Source organism: Haplochromis burtoni, unplaced genomic scaffold, assembly GCF_018398535.1.
Source record: "Haplochromis burtoni strain Fernald_Lab_line unplaced genomic scaffold, NCSU_Asbu1 Contig_101, whole genome shotgun sequence".
NCBI classification, from domain to species: domain Eukaryota; kingdom Metazoa; phylum Chordata; class Actinopteri; order Cichliformes; family Cichlidae; genus Haplochromis; species Haplochromis burtoni.
This window is the reverse complement of record NW_024582462.1, coordinates 886226-906915: the sequence shown is the minus strand read 5'-3', so window position 1 is coordinate 906915 and position 20690 is coordinate 886226. Positions and strand designations below refer to the sequence as shown.

At 38.3% G+C, this 20690-nt stretch overlaps 1 protein-coding gene across 1 annotated transcript in view; it reads right to left on the bottom strand.

Moving 5' to 3' along the window:
- Positions 1–20690, bottom strand: part of LOC102310367 (cadherin-12) — a 102347-nt gene that overhangs the window by 63925 nt on the left and 17732 nt on the right. The window contains exon 2 of the mRNA XM_005932084.3: positions 5216–5626. Coding sequence (XP_005932146.1) covers positions 5216–5461 — 246 coding nt within the window. The 5' untranslated portion in view covers positions 5462–5626. The remainder of the gene's footprint in view (positions 1–5215; positions 5627–20690) is intronic.

Genomic DNA, 20690 nt, shown 5'->3' with positions numbered 1-20690 from the left:
ATTCATTTTCTTTATTTTGTACTCATCTGATAATAACAGAACAAGTGAAAATGCAGACATGGCATATCTTTCTGCTTGTGGTGCAGAAGAAAAGAAACGTTGCTTTGCTTGCACTCATTAATCCAAAATAGATCAGGCAGCATTTGATGGGGTTTTTTTTGTTGTTTTTTTTGTTTTTTTTCCATGTGTTTTTCTTCTGCCCTTTACAGACAACCTAGTCTCACAAATTTACATAAGTCTGTCACCCAGAACCTTGTTATTTATTTTTAGTATTATATCATGTTTAAAAGACCTTCAGTTGCTCTAGCTAAACCTTATGTAAGCCACTAAGACAGGACTAAGGTAAATTAAATCAAGCAAACTAAAGCTGGACCAGTGAATCATCTTTTTATATCAGTTATATCAGGTAACTGTATCCATCCATCTTCTTCTGCTTATCCGAGTCACAGGGAGGGGGGGGTGGAGCCCATCCCAGCTACCACAGATCGCCAGTCTGTCACAGCTAACACATGGAGGAAGACACTTACAGTCACATACACACCCATGGCATATTTAGAACCACCTAAACCCAATAACTGGACTACGGGCAGAAGCCAGAGTACCCAGAGAGAACCTTGCAAACATCTGAACTCCACACAGAAAGTGCCAGGCCAGATGTCAGGACCTTCTTGCTGTAAAGTAACGATACTAATCACCATGCACATGCTGCCCCAGGTAGAAGTACAGAAATGCCCAATTAGGTTTGTCGCATCATTATTAAATGGATTTGCAACTAGGAAAAATAAATACATTTACCAATATAATAGAAGAAGCAGGATATTCTGAGATGCACAAAATGATTTGGTTATTTATGTCTGTCAGATGCTTTGAAACATGAGTTATTTTAGTGGGAATAGTCAAGCAGTAAAACCAGGTAGAATTTCATGTTATCCAGTTATGTTTGTGCCGATTGCATTGGCGCTGATATTGTTTTGGTGAAGTCTAAAACTGAGGTGAGCGTGTTCTGACAATTTGACGTACAGCAAGGCATATGTAAGCACAACTAAATGTTATCCCGCTGTGCTTTAACATCTTCCTTCTCCACAAACAGCTGGTGTGTTCAGGCAAAGGCACTAGTTAATAGGCAAACTAACTGGCAATGTCCCCATTCCTCGTCCGATACGTGTCTGCATTCTGTGCTGTCAGAACAACTGGCAGAAATACACCTTGTTTGTAATGTGACTCGTGTTTTGTTTTGTTTTTTTTATTTATTGGCCAGCACTAATTAGTAGTGATTTGGCTGTCAAAATTACAGTTGGCAGTGATGCATTTAATGCTCTGGAAATAGATTTTGATTACTGCTAACAGGGTCAGGATTTATTAGTGTTTGTCATTCGTCTCACACATGCATGGATGCAAGTCGTTCTCCTCCTGCTGTCAGAAGTACCTTTTTCTGAGCTTCCTCTGTGAGCGCTGTTCCTACAGTCAGATCGTACCTTTTAAACTTAAAAAGAAAAGATTAATTGTCTGCATCAATCTCCTTGATAAATTGGGGTGCGGCATGTAAAACTCTGAAATCTGCCTTGCTATGTACAGAGAAGAGCTTCAGGCTTCATGGTGCATACAAGTGGACCTCATAATCTCAAAAATGAATACTTCAGTGGCCACAAAACTGGGATTCCCCCCCCCCCATTAGTCCATTGTTGATAAATCTCTTATGACCGCATTTTTAACAATCACCTACTAAAGTATAGTGATTGCTGTATTCAGAATTCAGTTCAGCTCCTGGTTCCTTTTCATGTTCCATTCTCCTCTTTGCTTTCCCCACATTTCCCGTATATCTCTGCTGCAGCTATCGAATAAAGGCAAAACAATAAAAATAATAATAAAAACACATAAAGTAATGAATAATAACAGCACTGTGTATGTTATGCACCTAAATAAATGCCGAGTAACATACTCACAAACCATGTCTCATTAAAATACCCTTTTTGAGCTATAGGTGTGCATTTGGATAAACTAGTCACATGTACACTACTTGTGCTTTCTATATTACTTAGCGTATGTTAAAAAAAATACCTCAAACTAGGGCTGCTCAATTAATCGAATTTTAATCACGATTACGATCTGGGCTTTCAACGATCATTAAAAATGACTGAGCCGATTATTAGCCCCTCCCTCGTTTATCCGCGACACCTTAAAGGCCGGTCCGTGAAAATATTGTCGGGCATAAACCGGTCGTGGCGCAAAAAAGGTTGGAGACCGCTGATTAAGAGGACCCGAGGGAAGCTCGGAAAGCTAAGCAGGAGTTATTTGGAGAGGAGAGTGACGCCGTTGGTTGAAAAGAGGTAAAAAAAAACTTCAGTGGTGTTGCACACTATGTTATATTATTTTTTAAAGTCATTGTTAACCTTTAAAGCCGGTCAGAGCAGCACGCTCCGTTTTGTGTAACTATTTTTAAATCCCTGTAGAACCGGAACCGCGTAAGCTAGCACAATAATTTGTTTTGCATATGGGCGATCGTGGCTCAAGAGTTGGGAGTTCGCCTTGTAATCGGAAGGTTGCCGGTTCGAGCCCCGGCTTGGACAGTCTCGGTCGTTGTGTCCTTGGGCAAGACACTTCACCCGTTGCCTACTGGTGGTGGTCAGAGGGCCCGGTGGCGCCAGTGTCCGGCAGCCTCGCCTCTGTCAGTGCGCCCCAGGGTGGCTGTGGCTACAATGTAGCTTGCCATCACCAGTGTGTGAATGGGTGGATGACTGGATATGTAAAGCGCTTTGGGGTCCTTAGGGACTAGTAAAGCGCTATATAAATACAGGCCATTTACCATATGAAACCGGAGGAGTTGTACTTACATCTTATGCCATCAGCTTGTCCTCGGTCACGGTTTCCTTCCACATAAAGCTTTGCAAAAATTGCATAAAAAGCGCTTGCAGGAACAAAAACATAATATTCCAGAAACACGCTTTGCCGATCCGATCAGCTGTTCGTAACACTTCCCACAGTGAAACAGACGTCAGCGCGAACTATCGCATGTCCGCCATTTCCTGGCCGAAACCGGAAGTGACGTCATTTTCGCGGAAATGTAGTTTTTTACTTGTAGGCCTTAAAAGCCTATACTGGTCATGTTTGACTTTTCTGAGTAGTTGCTGGGATGCTTAGAACTCGAATTGCACTGCTGGAAATAGTTTATTTTGATGCACCTGCTGTTTTCTTTGCAAATTTGCATCATAGGATTGTTTTTTGTTTTTCCTGCAGTATATAAAAATTGCTGTATCTCCAAAATAAAACTATGAAGACACTCAAAATAAATTTCCTGTTGTTGTAAACTATTTTTTGCAACTTTTTTGTATTTAAAGTTTTGAGGGATAAACCTCTTAAATTTCTCCAAGTAGAAATATATGTAAAAAAAACCAAAAACGATTTTCAATTTTTTTGTAGTTTATTGCACTTTTTTGCAATTAATGTAGTTACTATGGACTTAATACATACATATTATTAAAATATGGGCTATAACAGTTGTATTGATGTATAGCAACTTGAAATGCTCCCACAAATGGCACTACAACATGTAAAAAATAATATAAGCTCTGGCGGACTTGGTTCTATAGTAGGTCTTAAAGGGTTAAATAAATATCGTCAAATAATCGAGATCTCAATTTCAGTGAAAATAATCGTGATTATCATTTTTGCCATAATCGAGCAGCCCTACCTCAAACTGCTTCAGCTGCTTCACTAAACTTTTTCCTCTTGGGTTCAGTTGCCTCTCTTTAGAGGCTGTTGTCAGATAATTACTACTTCAATTGGTCCAGAAGGACACTTCTGCCACAGAGGATAAAACAAAAGTGTCTTGAGCTCCAATTCACTGCAGGTCACTGGCTGGAAATCATGAGTACACTCTAAAGTGAAAACATTACCACATTAGGTATTGATGTAATATAGAACACGCATTCATTGCAGACTTATGGTCAATTATAGTCCATTAATGTGCCCTGTAAACAAAGCTGCTTCCTAAGGTCCTTGAACCCTTTCACCTACATCTTTATCTCTTAGTATGCTCTCTGTTTGAACATTTCTCACATTACCGTTCAATATGATATCATAGAAGTGTGTGTAAATGGTAACCCACTCCAGCGTTCCCCGTGCCATTTAACAGTGTACAATAAAAAGGTTAAGATTCAAAGGGAAATCCTCTCCCTTAAGATTTTCCCAACAAAGGTCCAAGGATCTCCAAATGCTTTTCATATGTTGAAGAATCAGTCAATTATTTTGAAGAAGAGCAGCCGCCCAGGATTAAGTGATTTAGGAGTGCAGTAGACAGCTGCTTCCCTGGCCCTGCTTTAGCCTCAGAGACTTCCACAAACAGCGTGGCTTGTCAGGGCTGATTGCAGTGGCACTGAGGCAGATAAGTCAGTCTTACTATTATCCTATGTAAGCTTGGAGTGCCAAATTACAACTTTAGCCTTAAACCCCCACAGAGTTTTCTTACGAATGTCTTAAGCCAGAACAGTGAATAAGAAATCCTGTGCTAAAAAGCGGGGACGGCCAAGGTTTGAGGTGACACAAAAAGATGTGAGTTTGATGGGATGTATGTGTATACATCTCTGTCTGGTTTCGGATCAGGCTGTTGGGTCTCTGCTGTCTTTTTATTGCTGTCAGCATCTTCCGTGGCTCATAACTATGATGTTCTGACAGCTTTACAAGGACTGTAATTTAAATTTATTTCTACCACACCATCAAACCTTTCACCACTACAATGTCATGTGTGGCTGGTCTAACGTGGAAATCTTGTGGCACAGCTCCATTATTAGGTCTGAATTTTTTTTCTTGCGTGATGCTGGTCACATCATAAAACACTAAGAAATAGGAGCAGATTTACAAGCCTTAGGAGCATTATTAGATTAAAGAGGTAAAGTTCTTGGGGATGAATGAACATAGGCAACTTCTAGTATTTGCTGTTACTTGTATAAGTACATGGTATTAAAATAGTCAATAATTAATTATAACATCAAGGAATAAAATATTTCCCATCTAAAATACTGGTAGTTTTAGGGTAGTTTTATAGTTACTCTAAACTAGAAGGTTTTTTTCTGTTCCCTTCCTCCCATTTTATCTTCCTCATGTTCTATCGCTCCCTCCATTTACTCCCAATTCAATTTCTCCTAGGCTCCTTACTATGTGATTTATGACTTCTGCTGCACCATAAATAACAGTGGGGGAAAAAAAAAAAGTTTTTTACCTTGCCCACGTACTGCGGATCTGACCCCATGTACTCCTCCAGTACAAAGAACTGGTTCCACACCCAGCCCCTTTTGACCCGCTGAAATCCAGCTGCCCCATTCCTCATTGGGCCCACCAAGCTCCTGGTGTGCTCCCTTCCCGTCCTGCTCCGTCCCAATGGTGGTAAAGGTGGACGTAAATAAGAGACCGAACCCTCGTCGACAAGAATCCACAGGAACAGCAGCAGGCAGTTCCTTGTTAGCATTGGCGATCTGTGCGGTTCAGGTCCCCAAGTTAAAGTCCAGTGACGAGAACTGAGCCACAGTGAAACAATCTGCGATGGCGTGTATGGAAAATGGGTGAGTTGTGAGACTCTGCAGCTCTCCCGGGTCTGTCAGGATCCCTCTTAGAGAGTTGTGGAGCTCATCACCTGAAGGAAAGAAAACAAATGTTTAGTCGAAAAGACGCCCTTATCCTCCACACCTGCACCAAACTGTAATAATACAGCTAATTCTGATTAGAGACAGTCCAGGAATGTCTTACAGCACTTGTGATTATCACAGGTTGATATGAAGTGCTGTTATCCTGCTATTCATTAATGTCAGTGAATCGATAGTACAGCATAGCCTTTATTCTTCCCCCAACCTCCATGCTTTACTTTTTAACTGCACAGTGATAAATGAGACTACTTTGATTCTCAAGCATAAAAATAATTGTTGTAATTATTTGCCTGGTGATAGATTACCTCTACACCAGACGGTTCTTATTGATGCATGCACTAATTATCTAGACTACTCATCTTTTTAGTGAAAACTGAGACTTTATTCTTGCTGTCAAACCACTGTGTGTCACTGTGCTGTGGACCTGTCACTGCCATGATTTCCCACAGAAGTTCAAAGTTATGTATTATTTAGTGACGCTTTAATGAGAGGTTGCTGATTAGCTTTATGTTTTGCCTCACAAACCTTGTCTTAGTATGAAACCCAATGAAACTTGAAAGTTGAACTCTACTGAAAAAAGAACAAAAAAAAAACCTGACAAACGTTGCACGCAGCCATCTGAAAATAAAACGTGATACATTGGCAGTTCATATATCAAATTGACATGCGTATTGTGTAAAATGTCAACATGCTCTCAGTGATTTCTTTAGGATACGTTGCTTTCTTTCAGACATCGCTCTTATGTGGAGTGCATTTTGACAACTAGTGGCCACAGGAGATTGAACCTATTGCTGTAGCGTGTCATTTGACAGACATGTATTGTACAAAAGTGGCACCTCATGCAGAAGATATTCATTATACATATTACCACTCAAAGACATATAATGTTAGATTTCATTAGAACTTACAGTATATCCAAGAGGTTTTGTTTGCATAAAACTCATTAGAAGTTCAATTGATCTGATTTTGCATCAATGAGTGAAGGAAAAATGTAAAAACGGTTAAAACAATAATGGTTGTGTTGTGGTCTTACTTGTGCTATAACGCCAGATGTAAAGTATGAACAAACCTAAACTTCTTGGTAAACATAAGGATTTAAGTTGCTTAAATATTTATGTTCATAAATTATGTTAATGAAAATGCACCTAATTTTGCCTGCCTTTCTTAGAGAAGTCTTAGACTTTTTTTCAGTACAGTAAACATCTTGAAGTATTACAAATTGTTTTGACCTGTACATTGGTGCATTGGAGAATTATTTTACATGTATGTGAAATCATTAATATAAAGTACCTCGCTGATCACACACCCTCTCTCTCTCCCAAAAGTAAGTTACCACGTGTTGGTGACTTTAACGGGGCAAACTGGTGCGTAACGAGACTTAATGCTGATACATGGACACTTGTATTGATTAAACAGAGGAAACTAGAAATAAAAGCCTGCCTCTAATTCAAGCCAGCTTCAAATGAAACCTTTCTTGTTGCAGTTCAGGTAAATAATGGCCCTGCAGTATTTGCAGAAATATGGCATGCAGATTTTAGATAATATTGAAACGACTCCACAGCGCATTTTTAATAGTTTTTCTGACCGCTCAGCCCCTGTGGTATACTTTAGTGTTGATCTAACACACATATCCACCAGTCTTAAATAAACAAATGAGAATGGAACACAAAAACATGGCCGTTTGTGTGTGTCTAGAGATTATAGAGAGAAACAGGATTGCTAAAGTACATAATTTAGAAACCCCATTTTTGTCTGCGTTTAGACAGACATAAAAAATATACAGTTTCAAACTAATTTACTTGCAATTATGGATGTCAGGTGAGTCTCTTTTTTTTTATTATTATTAATAAAAGGACTGAAATGGTATTGTAATTGAACAATCACTCATTAGTCCATTGCACAGAAGAGAATGAAATATTACACAAGGAGCCTAATTTGTTAAGCTCATTCATTATTGAGCAAATGACTGTTGTACCGAGTGTTGCTGTTCACACCTTGTTTACAATCTTGACTACCATATCAACACTCACGCATTCAACTCTGGCCTTGTTACAAGACACTTAATTGTGCTGAAAACAAGAGAAGGCAACCACAAATGGTTGGAATGAAGAATGGAGCTAATGGTTTCCACACCTGGTTTATTATTCCTCTTTCCCTCCTAATGCACTTATAAGCTGTACAGTAATGGAAGACAGCGTGCCTCTAATTTCATAACTGGAGCCCTCATTGACATCATTGTCTTTGATTAATTATACTGACTTGGAACATCGGCTTCAGGAGAAGATTACTTCAACAAGGTTATGCGGTGCAACTGGATCCATTTATTCTCTCTGTCACGACAGTATCTTAAAAGTCAAAACTGATCTGCAAAGTTCTCTGTGCAAAATTGGCAGGAACTGTCTTGACATGGGTCAGACATGCCTCTCCCGCAGGTCACTCCTCATTTAGCATCGACATAATGGAAAATGACTGTTCCCATAATTCCTGGAAAATCACGATCCTCTGCCACTGTACGGTCCTGGGAGGGCTCGATGCATATTTTATGAGATAAGTTAATTAGCATATGTCTGGCTTCGGTTGTGAGCCTTGACCCAGGTGTCTACTTCAGATAACACAACGCAGTAGGCTGACAGTGTTCTCGCACATCACCTTCAATAATCAAACAACATATGGCTGGCCGATCTGCTGGTGCAGATTACCACCCACAAGAAACTCCCACAGAAAGTTATTAGTCGTCAAGGCTGCTATAAACATGACAAACGAATAAGTAGGCATTGACTTTTGGAAAAGGGGGGAGAAATGAGTCATCTGGATCAAGTTGTTGTTTTGCAAACACATTAATGTCTTGGTAGACAAGTGGGCAGAGATGTTTGTTTTCGTCCTTCTTTAAAAACTGCAGCGTCTTGCAGTGGCGACCAGCAGAAAATTTGTACTTGGAATAATAAGGTTAGGGATTTAGCTACGTTTGATATACAAGGGAATTGATCTTGATTTCATATTTTAAATAGAGTGCTACCTGTGTACGATACACACAGGTAGCACACAAGGCCACCTTATGAAAGAGGAAGGCTTAACCAGTAACACAATTGCTACAAAGCATTTGCACAAAGCACATCTTTTCTTACACTCTACATTGTTATTTTCTCTATTAATATCTTTTTTTGTCAGGCACAGTATTCTCCATGTGACTCTGCAAATAACAAGTAATACTACAATATTATAATTTTATGTTTTTGTAGTTTAGTACTGCATGCTGTTATTTTCCTCAGACGTACCTGTGTGAGAGGTTTTACCATCCTGTCCAACCCTAACAGCAGCATTTAGATTTCCCGAATGTACAACTACCGAATGAGATTTCACTAACCTTGTGTAAATGTTGATGATCATCTACACGAGGTTATCGACTTATACAGAGATGAATAAATATTCCACTGATTATAGAGCAACAGCATGCACATTTCACTGTAGACAGAAGCATCAAGTAGTGCAGCCTAAGCAGAACAATGCAAGAATGTAATACATAATTTATTGTCGTATGGCTTCTTTTTTCGTAAATCTTCATAATGACTTTTGCATTTAAAAGAGTGATTTTGAGTTTATGGATAGGAGGTCACAGACTGTGATGGACACATGTTCTGCCAGTCCAGGAATGACCTGGGTCCTTATCCCTAGTGCTACAATTTATACTTTACAAATTGAATTCTGTGCATAGGAGTAACGAATCATTCTTGGCAACGGGGGTGCAGGGCATCTCAGAAAGCTTATCGAACTCTGGTCACAGCATATTCTAGACTGGCTTCCTGTAGCTCTGCAAAGCTCCGAGGCTTTCAGATTTCTCTTGTGGGGACTCAAGCAAACTAAAACAAGTAAACATCTTTTCCCCTATTTAACTGTTGTGTTAAGGGTAACTTTCTAAACAGAACTGAAAATCCTTTTGTAAATACTGGACATTGGACAATATTTAGATTTTATGTTGAATGCCATGTCTGGTCTTCTTTTTAGACCAGACATGGCTGTTCTAATAATCTCAAGAGTTATATTCAAGTAATTTGCTGTCAGTTTGTTTTACTTATTCATATATTGTTTGAGAATGTTATACTGACATTTTTTTTTATGAACCTGATTCACATTCCTTAGGTCTTTTAATTCCTCAGTGTGTACCAAGAATAACCTTTTTAAATGCTATTTCATGAGGGATAATTTGTCCTTTGAATATAGGTGTTTCCACATAGTGCTGACTCACTCACTTCTGCATTATTGTTAGGCTTTTCACTCAATTCCCTGAGAGCACCTGCATGTACATCTAGATAAGAATTAGTCTCCCTCTGTCTGTGCTTATATTTGACAAACTATCAGCTGGTGATATTAAAAGATATAATAGTATTAGGATCTATATGTGTATCTGTATTAAAGCAGTGGTCTCCAACCTTTTTTGCGCCATGGACCGGTTTATGCCCGACAATATTTTCACGGACCGACCTTTAAGGTGTCGCGGATAAATACAACAAAATAAAACTAGTACCGGTACTGAAAAATAGAGTTATTCATAACACACGTGAAAAGACCCAGGAAAACCAAGTTAACGATAAAAACGATAACAAAATAACGCTGAAAACCAATAAACGCTGAAAACCACACATTTCACACCTGAGCCTCAACTCTCGCGGCCCGGTACCAAACGACTCACGGACCGGTACCGGTCCGACGCCCGGGGGTTGGGGATCGCTGCATTAAAGAATCTGTAACATACAAGGAGTTTTGTTTCCAAGTTTTAATAGGAAAGGACTTGTCACAGTTCTATCACTACAGTGTTCAAGGCAGAAACCTCATGTCAAGTACAGCTCTGACTGAGGAGGAAATATGTGCACTAAAGCTGAGGACATGTGAGGGGGAAAAAGTGTCAGGGAAATAACTGGAAGAATTTTTTTGTAGAGCTAAGGCAGAAGAAGACAGTAATATCATTGAAACCCTTGAGGGAAAGAGTAGGAGGAGAGAGGTGTAGGTGGAAGCAATGTAATGAAAATGGGAGTAACAACACAGCTGGCCAGTCAAGGTAAATTATCGAGGAACACCTCATGCGTAGGTTATAGCACAACCTAAGTAATGAATAGTGAACAAAAGGGCTCAGTTAGTTACTCAGATAAATGTACTTATTTACCATGCAGTTGGCTTGTCCTAAAATACAGTCCTTTATTCATGTGTAAAATAACACAGCTAATGTCGGAAATGGAAACATTCTTCACTTTGGAGGGCGTCAGAATGTAAGGTCTATAACACAAATGTACAAGCAGCACGAAATGTTGTTCCCTGAACAATGAAAACATTATTATTATGATGTGATAAGTCATCTTCTTTACTTTAACGCGTGTTACTCCTGGAAAAATGTTACATTTTGTTGTCAATATGAAATACTGTGGGCATAACAGGAATATGATGAATTTTATTTTCCCATAGGTAGCCCGTGGCATTCTGTCTGCAATAAATTCATGTCCACATCCATCAAAGTTTGAGTCCTTCAAAAAGGTTGCGTACATATTTTTCTTCCAATCATAAAACGTATTGAAAAGTTTTCACAAAAGTTTGGCACTTACACTTTAGTCTTGTCGGGAAGTGTTTCTCCAGTTTGCATGCACCCTCAATATGTGTCTTATTTGGGTATCAACAACTGTAAAAGCATTCAAAAAACTACCTTGCCAACAAATAGATTCAGCAGCAAATAACCCCATTGATTTAAAAGAGGTGATACCACTGTTAAATGCCAGTATGCATTTTTAAACTAAACTGTTAAATTGGACTGTTGAAGAAGAACTCAATCCTTTGAGTTTATTACAACTACTAGACAGTAGCCGAAAACACATTCTTTTAATAGTGACAAATGGCAACTATGCTTGTTGCCAAGACTATTTCTGTGATGAATGTGCTTTGATGTTTGTTAAAGTGCTACATCGACAAAACCAGAAAGTCATCACTACAAAGAGACTTTGCAGGGGTTTTGATAGAAGCTGCTTAGGAAGTATACTTTTACTGCTTTCCTTGCTTCACATATCTAAACATCTCATTGTTTATGTATCACAACAAGGACAGGGAGTTCAACAGCCTAAAATGACACATTTTGTACTGTACCGCATTGTCCACCTTGACTCTTTGTCATTTGCAGTATTGCTTTGTGTGCACCGATTTCTGTCAGTGTTCCCTTTGAAAGGGAAAAATAAAGTTATAGATGCTTCAGGTAATTATTTTAAAATCTTCTTATGTAATTAACTTTGTCTTGTCGAATTATTGTAACATTGCAAGCTGGTGTCTGAGATGCTCTACTCTAAGACTATTGTACAACCAAGAGAGTGAGACGTCTTCTCTCCAGCATTTCAATTTATATCAACTTCAAGAGATGAATTCACCCACTAAAATGTTTAGTCATATCAATAATTTAAGCTCATCACCTTAATAGTTTGGAACAAGGGCCTTCACTATTTGGATGAATTAGTTTGGGAAGTAAAAGGTGTTCCAACGAAATAAAAGGCTGGTATTTCAGTGTGTCTGATACACAATTGGTAGTAGTATCTGATCAGACGAGGAGTCAGCAGATTGCTACTTTGAAAGGACTTGGAATATTGATCTAGGTGTGCATGGATTTGGCAACATGCAGTGTTTTTATAATGATAAAAACTGACAATTGATTGCCAAAAAGCAGAGTTTTATAATAAAGTCAAACAAGACAGGCAGGAAATGCAAGAACAGCTTATTTTGCGCCTTTGATTTGATGTCTGTCACCCCGTCACTTCACTTTGACACAAAGTGTCAGTTCTCACATTGCCTTTGTTAAACAGTTGAATTAGAGACGAAAGACTTCACTTCAGTCACACCTCGATTGTCTGATTTAAAATTTAACGTGTTGGTGTACAAAATAAAAAATAAAAAATCCCAAATACTCAAACTATTTTTGATTACACTTAATATATTTTGACTTAATACATAAATATATATATATATATATATGTATATTTTTACTCAGACTTTTAATACCCAGGTACATCAAAGAATCACAGTAACAAATATATTTCCCCTATATCCTGATAAACCAGTCCTCAGCTATCTTTTATCACTTTTTTGACATCTGAGGTTTTGACAGATACAAATATTCAGAGTCAGGAGACATGCCTGATCTTATTCTGGAGCAGTGAAAGACAAGCAGCTACTAAGATGAAATGAAACATCCCTGTTGCCCCAAGGCAGCCATGGTGCACCAATGGTACACAGGCAACTGTCGTCATTCAGGCAGACAGTTCTCAGGGATGCCAGACAACAAGTTTTTGACCTTGTGAATTTGAGCTGCTTGAAAACAGCACTTAATGAGGGATTCACAACTCTGTCTTGTGGCATTTGGTATCATTTAGCTTTTTACATTTTTTTTTTTTTTTAAACATAACTGGGTATCTTGGAGGATCTATTTAGAGTAAGCAGGTAGAAAGTCACTATCTTGATGTAGAGTAGAAGTCTGCGTTTCAGAAGCATGACTGCAGCAGTGGTCCTCAGAGTTTCTCATTTTAAACTGCATGCATTCTGTGACAGTACCTCTGTATGGGCCTCTGTCTCTAAGAAATAATCACAATTCAATGGATGATTGTGTTTATGCCAAAAGAAAATGACTTCCAGAAATATATTTAGGAGCAGACTTTTTTTTATATTTCTTTTAAGTAGTGAAGCTATTGATCCGATGACCATTAAAGTGCAAGACTGGACCAACACACACACACACACTAGCTGAGGAGTAGCTTAAAACAAAATTTGAATCTTTAGGATGATTTATGTCTGCCTTGTGGAGTTTGAGACTTGATGGAGCTCTGTAGTGAATACACTTTGTGCAGGACACTGTTGCACTAGTCTAGGTCCAATTTTGTATCTGGGAATAAAAATTCTCCATGAACTTTTGACTCCAGCTGTCTGTGTAACACTTGATGAGCCATCTATGGTAAGCAGTGGTTAAATTATACATGCAATTGTTTGTGGCTATCTGGTCCTCTTTGTTTCATACTGATCCCAGTTAGCTGCTTGCAATGTAGAAACTACAATTTGTGTTGATTACCTTCCATTGTGGATATTGATGAACCATGAAATTTCAGCAGCAGTGCTCATAATTCAGTAATGGCTGTGCACTGGTGAATGCATATTTGGGATATTGTGGTGTCGATTACAAATTAACCATACCAAGTACACGACAACCAAAAGCTAAAGATTTATGCTAAAATGTGTCCAAAGCTGTGGATACCTGATACTTTGGAGATTATTCCAGTCATAAATCTGTCACCTCCTTATCAGTTCAGAGACAGATAGGGGAAAACTGACGATGTGCTTGCTGGGGTGTTTTTGGAATCCTTGATTACGTCGGTTTCCATGGCTTTCCATTGTATTGTCATTTAAGACAGGTAGACTAGATTACAAACTAAGACATCTTTTCACAAGTTTAGTTCTGTTCATTTAGGAACTCTTCATGCCACTGAGTACTCTGTGAGACAGTATAACACCTTGAATATAATCCAGTTATTATGAAAAATAAATTAGCTATGTGTCCTACTGAACGAAGGTTGCCTCTCTGTTAGAAACTGAACTTTTCCCCCCTGAAGATATGGAAGGCTTAGCTGTAGAGACAAAACTGGCCTGAGGCAATAAAAAAAAAAAAAAAAAGCTCCACACTGACTCAGCTCTCCCCAGCGTGAACATGTCTGGATCCCCTGCCAACAAAATCTATGATGCAACAGATATCGCTCAAATGAAAGGTTATGATTAAAAAGGAAAAATGTATAAAACTTCAGACAGGCACCCAGGATCGGAATTCTGTATTTTCTTTCTAAAGTTTAGATGCTATGGATAATCTGTGACATGCTGCACACATACAGAAAAGAAAAACTGGCCCTAAAGGTGGAACAGCTCAAAAGTGATTCCTGGTTCATGCTGTTTTAGTCAAAGCTACTGCTGTTCTCTGATCTGAACTCAATGAATGTACATTAAAATAAAAGGTGTGACTGTGAAGACCTGTCAGTGCTCAGCTTGAGCACAGACCCAGAAGCCAAATTGGCAGTAAGAGGAATCTTGCTTTACCTCCCTACTGTAGTGTACGCTGTAGAAGCTCAGATAGTGCTTCAGCCCCTGCTGCTTCATTTTGAGCTATGGAAAGAAATGGTCGAAGGCTGAATTTTGAACTCTTTTGCTGCCTTACAGTGTGTGCCATTAAATTCTTCTGAAGGCAGCACCAACTATTGACAGACAAGGTTAGAGAAGGCAAGTCAGATGATAACAAGACTGATAGCACCAGAGAAGTGGCCAAGTACCCGTTCTCTTTAAGGTGAGAGAAGAAAATTAAGTTTCGGGTTGCAGAAAACCATATGTAATCAAAACTCATGAAAAGAAAAAAAATCCATAATTGTCATGAACAACACTGGTAATTTAATGTAAATGTGTTTGCAGAAAGACAGATTTTAATTTCTGTGCTAGAAAAGTTTAAAGTTAATTGAGGATAAAAAAAATGTCTAAAACATCATTTTATGAACTTCAAAAAAATGATTTATGCCAGATATAGAATGCTAACTGAAATGCCAAGAAGCAGAGTACATGCGGGTGTCAAATAATGCCATTATTTTCTGTTTCTGCTTCCAGAAACTGCATTGCAGGTGTGCATTGATCTCCTATAGTCTCACTACACACAAGAGTTTCTGTTGAAAGATTAACAGTACAGTCAGCTGGCATTAAAGTATAAAATAAATTCATCCAGCTGTTTGAGTCAACTGTATGAATTTTACCTTTTGAGTCCCAAAGCCCAAAGGACTGGTAGATGCAAGAAATCCACCATCCAAACACATTCTTATCAGCTATAACAGGGGATTGTGTAGTTTTACTAAATTACTAGATTACTCTATTACCTCTATACTAATTGTAATTCCATGCACGAGATACATTTTTTACATGAGACAACAATTAACCAAACTAATGCTGTTCAACATTGCAAGCATTTTGGAAAATAATTGAATTGATAGAGCTTAAGAGAAGATTATTTATTGATTTCTGGTTTCTTTACTTGTATTTATATATTTATTGTGACATTCAATTTTTATACTGTGAAACCATCCGAATTTCAAGAACTACAGCGATAAGAACATTTTTGGTCAAACTGCCCGGTCCTAGTATACACTTAAACATTAAACTTCCAGTGAGGCAGTAGGAAGCTCTTCCTAGATTTACCTTACAAATTGGAAATCTTTTAGTGAGGCAGCAAATACAGCACATTAAAGTCAGTCATGGGATAAACTCATTAATGACACTCAGGAACAACCATTTAGCATTGCAAAGGTGTTACTTTTGGTCTGTTAAGCATTATTTAGTTGTTTGTTGACTTGAATTACCCATCTTGGGACATTTCACTCCTCGTGTAAGCTGAGAGGAGTTTTAAGGGATTATAAGGGATTCTATGTATAGACTTTTTTTTTACCCCCGTAGAGGGCACCTATCTTATAATTAAATACTGGTTTAACAACATGTAAAAAGAATGTCTAACCAGTAGAAGTTCTTTTTGCTATGTTCACTTGGCCATAATATAATTTTTGTTCATAAAATTGAATTCTGACAGCTGAATTATTTCCAGATGGTTGTTTTTACTTTGGTTTCACACGTTTGATTGGTGGGACAGGCAGAGAATCGTCAAAATATGTATTGTTTCTAATGTATTTAAGTATCCAAATGAAATAATATTTGAAGGCCTATGGGGCACTACGGCTTTAGCGCTTAATTCCTCGCTCCTTATCTTTGCTGTTGCTCAACTTTGGCTACTTCAGGATACGCCAACTTAAAGCCCTGATTTAGCCAACTTAGTGATGATTACTGAGTATTGTCTAGCTGAGCCAGAAAAGTTAATTACTGTTGCATTCATCAGATTAGAACATTTGTTTTAATTAAAGCATTTGTTGTCTTTGTCAGTAGGTATGTACGGTGAATGAAGTATGTTGCCTTTTTAGTGACCTTCATCAGCAATTTGCACATCTGAAACTTAAAAACGAAGCAAGCGACGTACTGCAAGTTGGCCTCTTTAATCACAGCTGAACAGCTTTTGCCTATTATAGCTGTTGTCTTCTTCTAATTACCCTGATCTAATAAGTGCATTTGCTTGCTGTGACAGACACGTATCCCAAACTGTTATGACTGTCATTATCCGGCCGCAGCATTTTTTCAGCCAACGCACTTCCCATTTTTGCTTAATTAGACATTGCTAAATGTTAACAGATAAAGCTTGGGCGAGCAAGTCAGCCTGCGTTCAGATTTACACCCGAGCAGAGCAGATGGCAATAAATTAGAAATGAGCGAGAGAGAGAGAGGGGGAGAGAGAAAGAAAGAGAGAGAGAAATGAGTCTAAACAGTTTCTGAAATCCCGTTTGATGGTAGTAGAGAATGAACCAGCCTTTGCTCGCTTTTGTGGTATTTTTGAAGGTGTTTCTGTAGATTCTAATCAACAGTTTTGGAGCTGATATTATGAGCAGTTCCGCCTCTTCCCACCCTCCCTCCCCCTGTTTATTTTGTTTTTCATGATATTGTGGTGATGTACTTAAAAGCATAGCTATTATGGAGGCCTGCTTTAATGTTGCATCTTATATTCAACAGTCAGATCAAAAGCATTTTACCTAATAAGTGTCTTCACATCAACCGCAGCGTCTCTCTTATGCTCATCATGTTGATGCAGGGGATGGATCATATTTCTCACACAGTGAGAAAAGCGTGTGAGGTTGAAGTGGGGGGAAAAAGTCCATACTAAGTCAAACTTTTAAGTACTTACAAATGTATGAATTGCAAGCTTGTGCATATTGTCACATGCTGAATCTTTAATCTGACTCTCCACCTCTGCAGTCAACTGAATGCTAATGGCGTCTGACAGTTCACTGAAGCATCTGCTGTGCAACAAGTAAGTCTTGGACAGAAATTAAAAAGTCCCAACTTCTGTTTGTCACACGCAGTTAATAATTCAGGCGGCCTGGAGTAACAGTTGGCCTGTTGCCATCCTGGGCTGCAAAATAAACTTCTCTCAACTTGAGAAGTAAGTACAAAATAAGTTCCCTGAATAAATTTCCTCCAACTTGTGTTCAATTGTGTTTCCTGCCTTTTGTTTACATTTTCCCTTCCACAGTAATGACTACAGTCATCGGGGGAATTCTCACCCAAAGAATGCCTTATTATTTGATTATTTGAGACAGCTCTAAAAAGTGCGTGTGTGTGTGCTCGGCGATGCTTAATTAAGTGGCTCTGATGCTGCAGAGCCGTCACTTTTGCAATTGGAGGACGGGGGAGAACTGAAAACAAATTAAGCCCTTTTGGTATGCACTATTGACAAACAATGTGGTGCTCATGAATATGAAAATCAGTACTTGTGTGGTGTGTGGCAAATTCATCTCATGACTGAATTTCTCGTGTCTTTAAGTTTTATTTTACAATTATATAGTTATTTATGCAATGTTTGGAAATTATGCATGTTGAAGAAATAATGACTTGTCTTCAGCTTTTACTGCTTTGCATTACCATTAGTCCATTTTATAAAGTACACATGGCAGAAGTAAGCATCAAGTTCACATAATCTTTAGCACACTTGATAAACAATGGTGGTGACACATGATTTGGCTCATCTCCATTAAACCACTGCCATCTTTTCCTTATGGTAGTAAGTTTGGCTTGGCTTTTATTGTTTAACCCCGATGAATTAATTATGAGGATTACATTGTACATCTTTTCATACAGCTTACCACAAGTATTTAACTTTACAATTTTATTCAAAATACAGCCACATTAGTCTCTCTTTCAGAACAAGATTCATCACTGTGGTTTTTTTCTATTACCATAGTAATCTAAATGCAAATTTTAACTGCCCCTTTTTCCACCAGAATGATGCTTCTGGCACAGCATGTGCACTAGAATTGAGATGTGGTTTTTCCCTTCCCATTCTACCTTTGTTACACATAAATTTTACTTTCAGCGAATAGAGACTGCTTATCAGGTTGGCATATTGTAAAAGATGTCACTAATTGAACCAAAATAAAGCTTTTTGGTTAGATGCTGACACATTTTTGCCTGTACTTTCAGGAGAAGCGATAAAAGTAGCAAGGAAATGTGCAAGGATGCCTAAATAGCGGATTATGATACTGAACTAAACGATGACATGGAGCAGTCAGTAGGTGAGGAATGGATGGCGGTTGTCTTTGGTGATGCAGATAATTTTGAATCTAATCAAATTATAATTTGGGGACTTTACTTTTACATAAAACATGCATTTCTTAGCGGATATGTTGAATTTATCATTTGGACCTAGATGGAAGCTTTTCAGAGGTTTGCCTACTTTGATTGCACATGGAATGAGGAAACAGACACGCACACAAACACGCAGTGTGGTGGCACAGACATCCCGGATACACTGATATGGATTGGTGGCAGTGAAAATCTTCATCATTCCTGCCTTCCTTCTTGTGCCATCATCAATTTTCCCTGCATGGATATGGTCCTGAGTGACACCTGGGAAGTTGCTTTCCCCTATCTCCCCTCTTCTGCAGCACTGTAAATACTTCCACAGCATAGGAGCTGAACGTGCCTGTCCTTCTGTAACTTTAAACCCACATGTTTGAGGTCTGATACCAATAATCTACCTCTGCACGCTGCTGCTTTGGCATTGCCACTCAATTGTACTCTACTGACGTGGTCAGGGATACTCATGGCCTTTTCCTATCATTTTTGTTTCATTAGAAGCTGTGGAATATCAGAGTCCATATCATTCATTTCTTCACTCAATTTCTGTTTGAGTTTATCTAAAATGAAACACATCTGCCTCTCACAATTCGAAATTACAAAATTAATCTGCAAGAAGAAAATGCTGTCCAGTCCCTTCTATTTATTTTTCTTTCTCATATCATTCTAGCAGGATTTTTCCTGCATACCAAAAGAAAAGTTTGTTTGTTCAGAAAATAAATAGAACATTTTGGCCTGATGTTTGGGGAAAAAAAGAGCTGTGCTTATTTAGGACGAACCTGGAAGAAAAACATAAAAACTAAATAAAAGGTTTACACTCTGTGGGTAATGAAATCCCACAGTCTTCTACTCCCCTGTTGCAGATTTAAAGGCTTAGGATGTTTAAATGAGACAGGGAATTTTATTCTCTTGACAATCTTTCCTGTTAACAAGCAGAGTTTCAGAAAACTGAGTTCAGTGGAAGCCTTTTTGGTTTTGTTGTGAAATTCTAAACAATTTTAATCTCCTCAAAGCTGTCAAAAATGGGGAATTTCGAATACAACAGGAAAATTTCCTGAAACAAACCCCACAAAAATAAAAATGAGAATCAAAGAACTGAGTACTGCTGACACTGTGGGTGCCATCGGTGCTTGTTGAAGTGCCTGTTAAGAGGCTGGTGAGTGCAAGAAGGCTCTCCAGATAAGGTTAATTATACACTTTTATAGTGTTTACTGACAAATTGTATTGTCTGTGTATTAATGTTCTAATGTAAAGGGGATTTAATGTTTCAGTTAAAATGTTGTTATTTTCCACTAATTCACAACAGCTTAGAAAGAGGCAAAACGATCAAGGGTCAGACAAATGCACAGGAACAAAAACCTGTGCAACAAATACTGATGGTAATTAATGTACGCCCACTCCTACACCGATGGAAGTGGAATCATTTTTTTTTTTAAATTAAAAATGCTAAATTGTAGAAAATTATTGCATTTTTACATCTGACACTGTGTGAATTCATTTCTTATTTATTCTTCCAGTAATTTTGTGACACAGACTGGTTTACTTTATTCTTGAACGGGCACAATGATATGATTATAGAAATTCCAAATCTTAATCGTCTGGTATTAATGCTCTGCTGTAATGTGTGTGTTCGAACAAAGGGATGAAGTAATGACGGCATCTTAGAGCGTTTATCTGCCTCTACTATTCAAGAGAACAAGCTTTTATCAGAGGCTGGCGTTTTGTTTTAAATTTGGGGTGGGTGTGGGGGGCACTGTTTCCTCAAAAGGGATTACTCAAATTTATTTC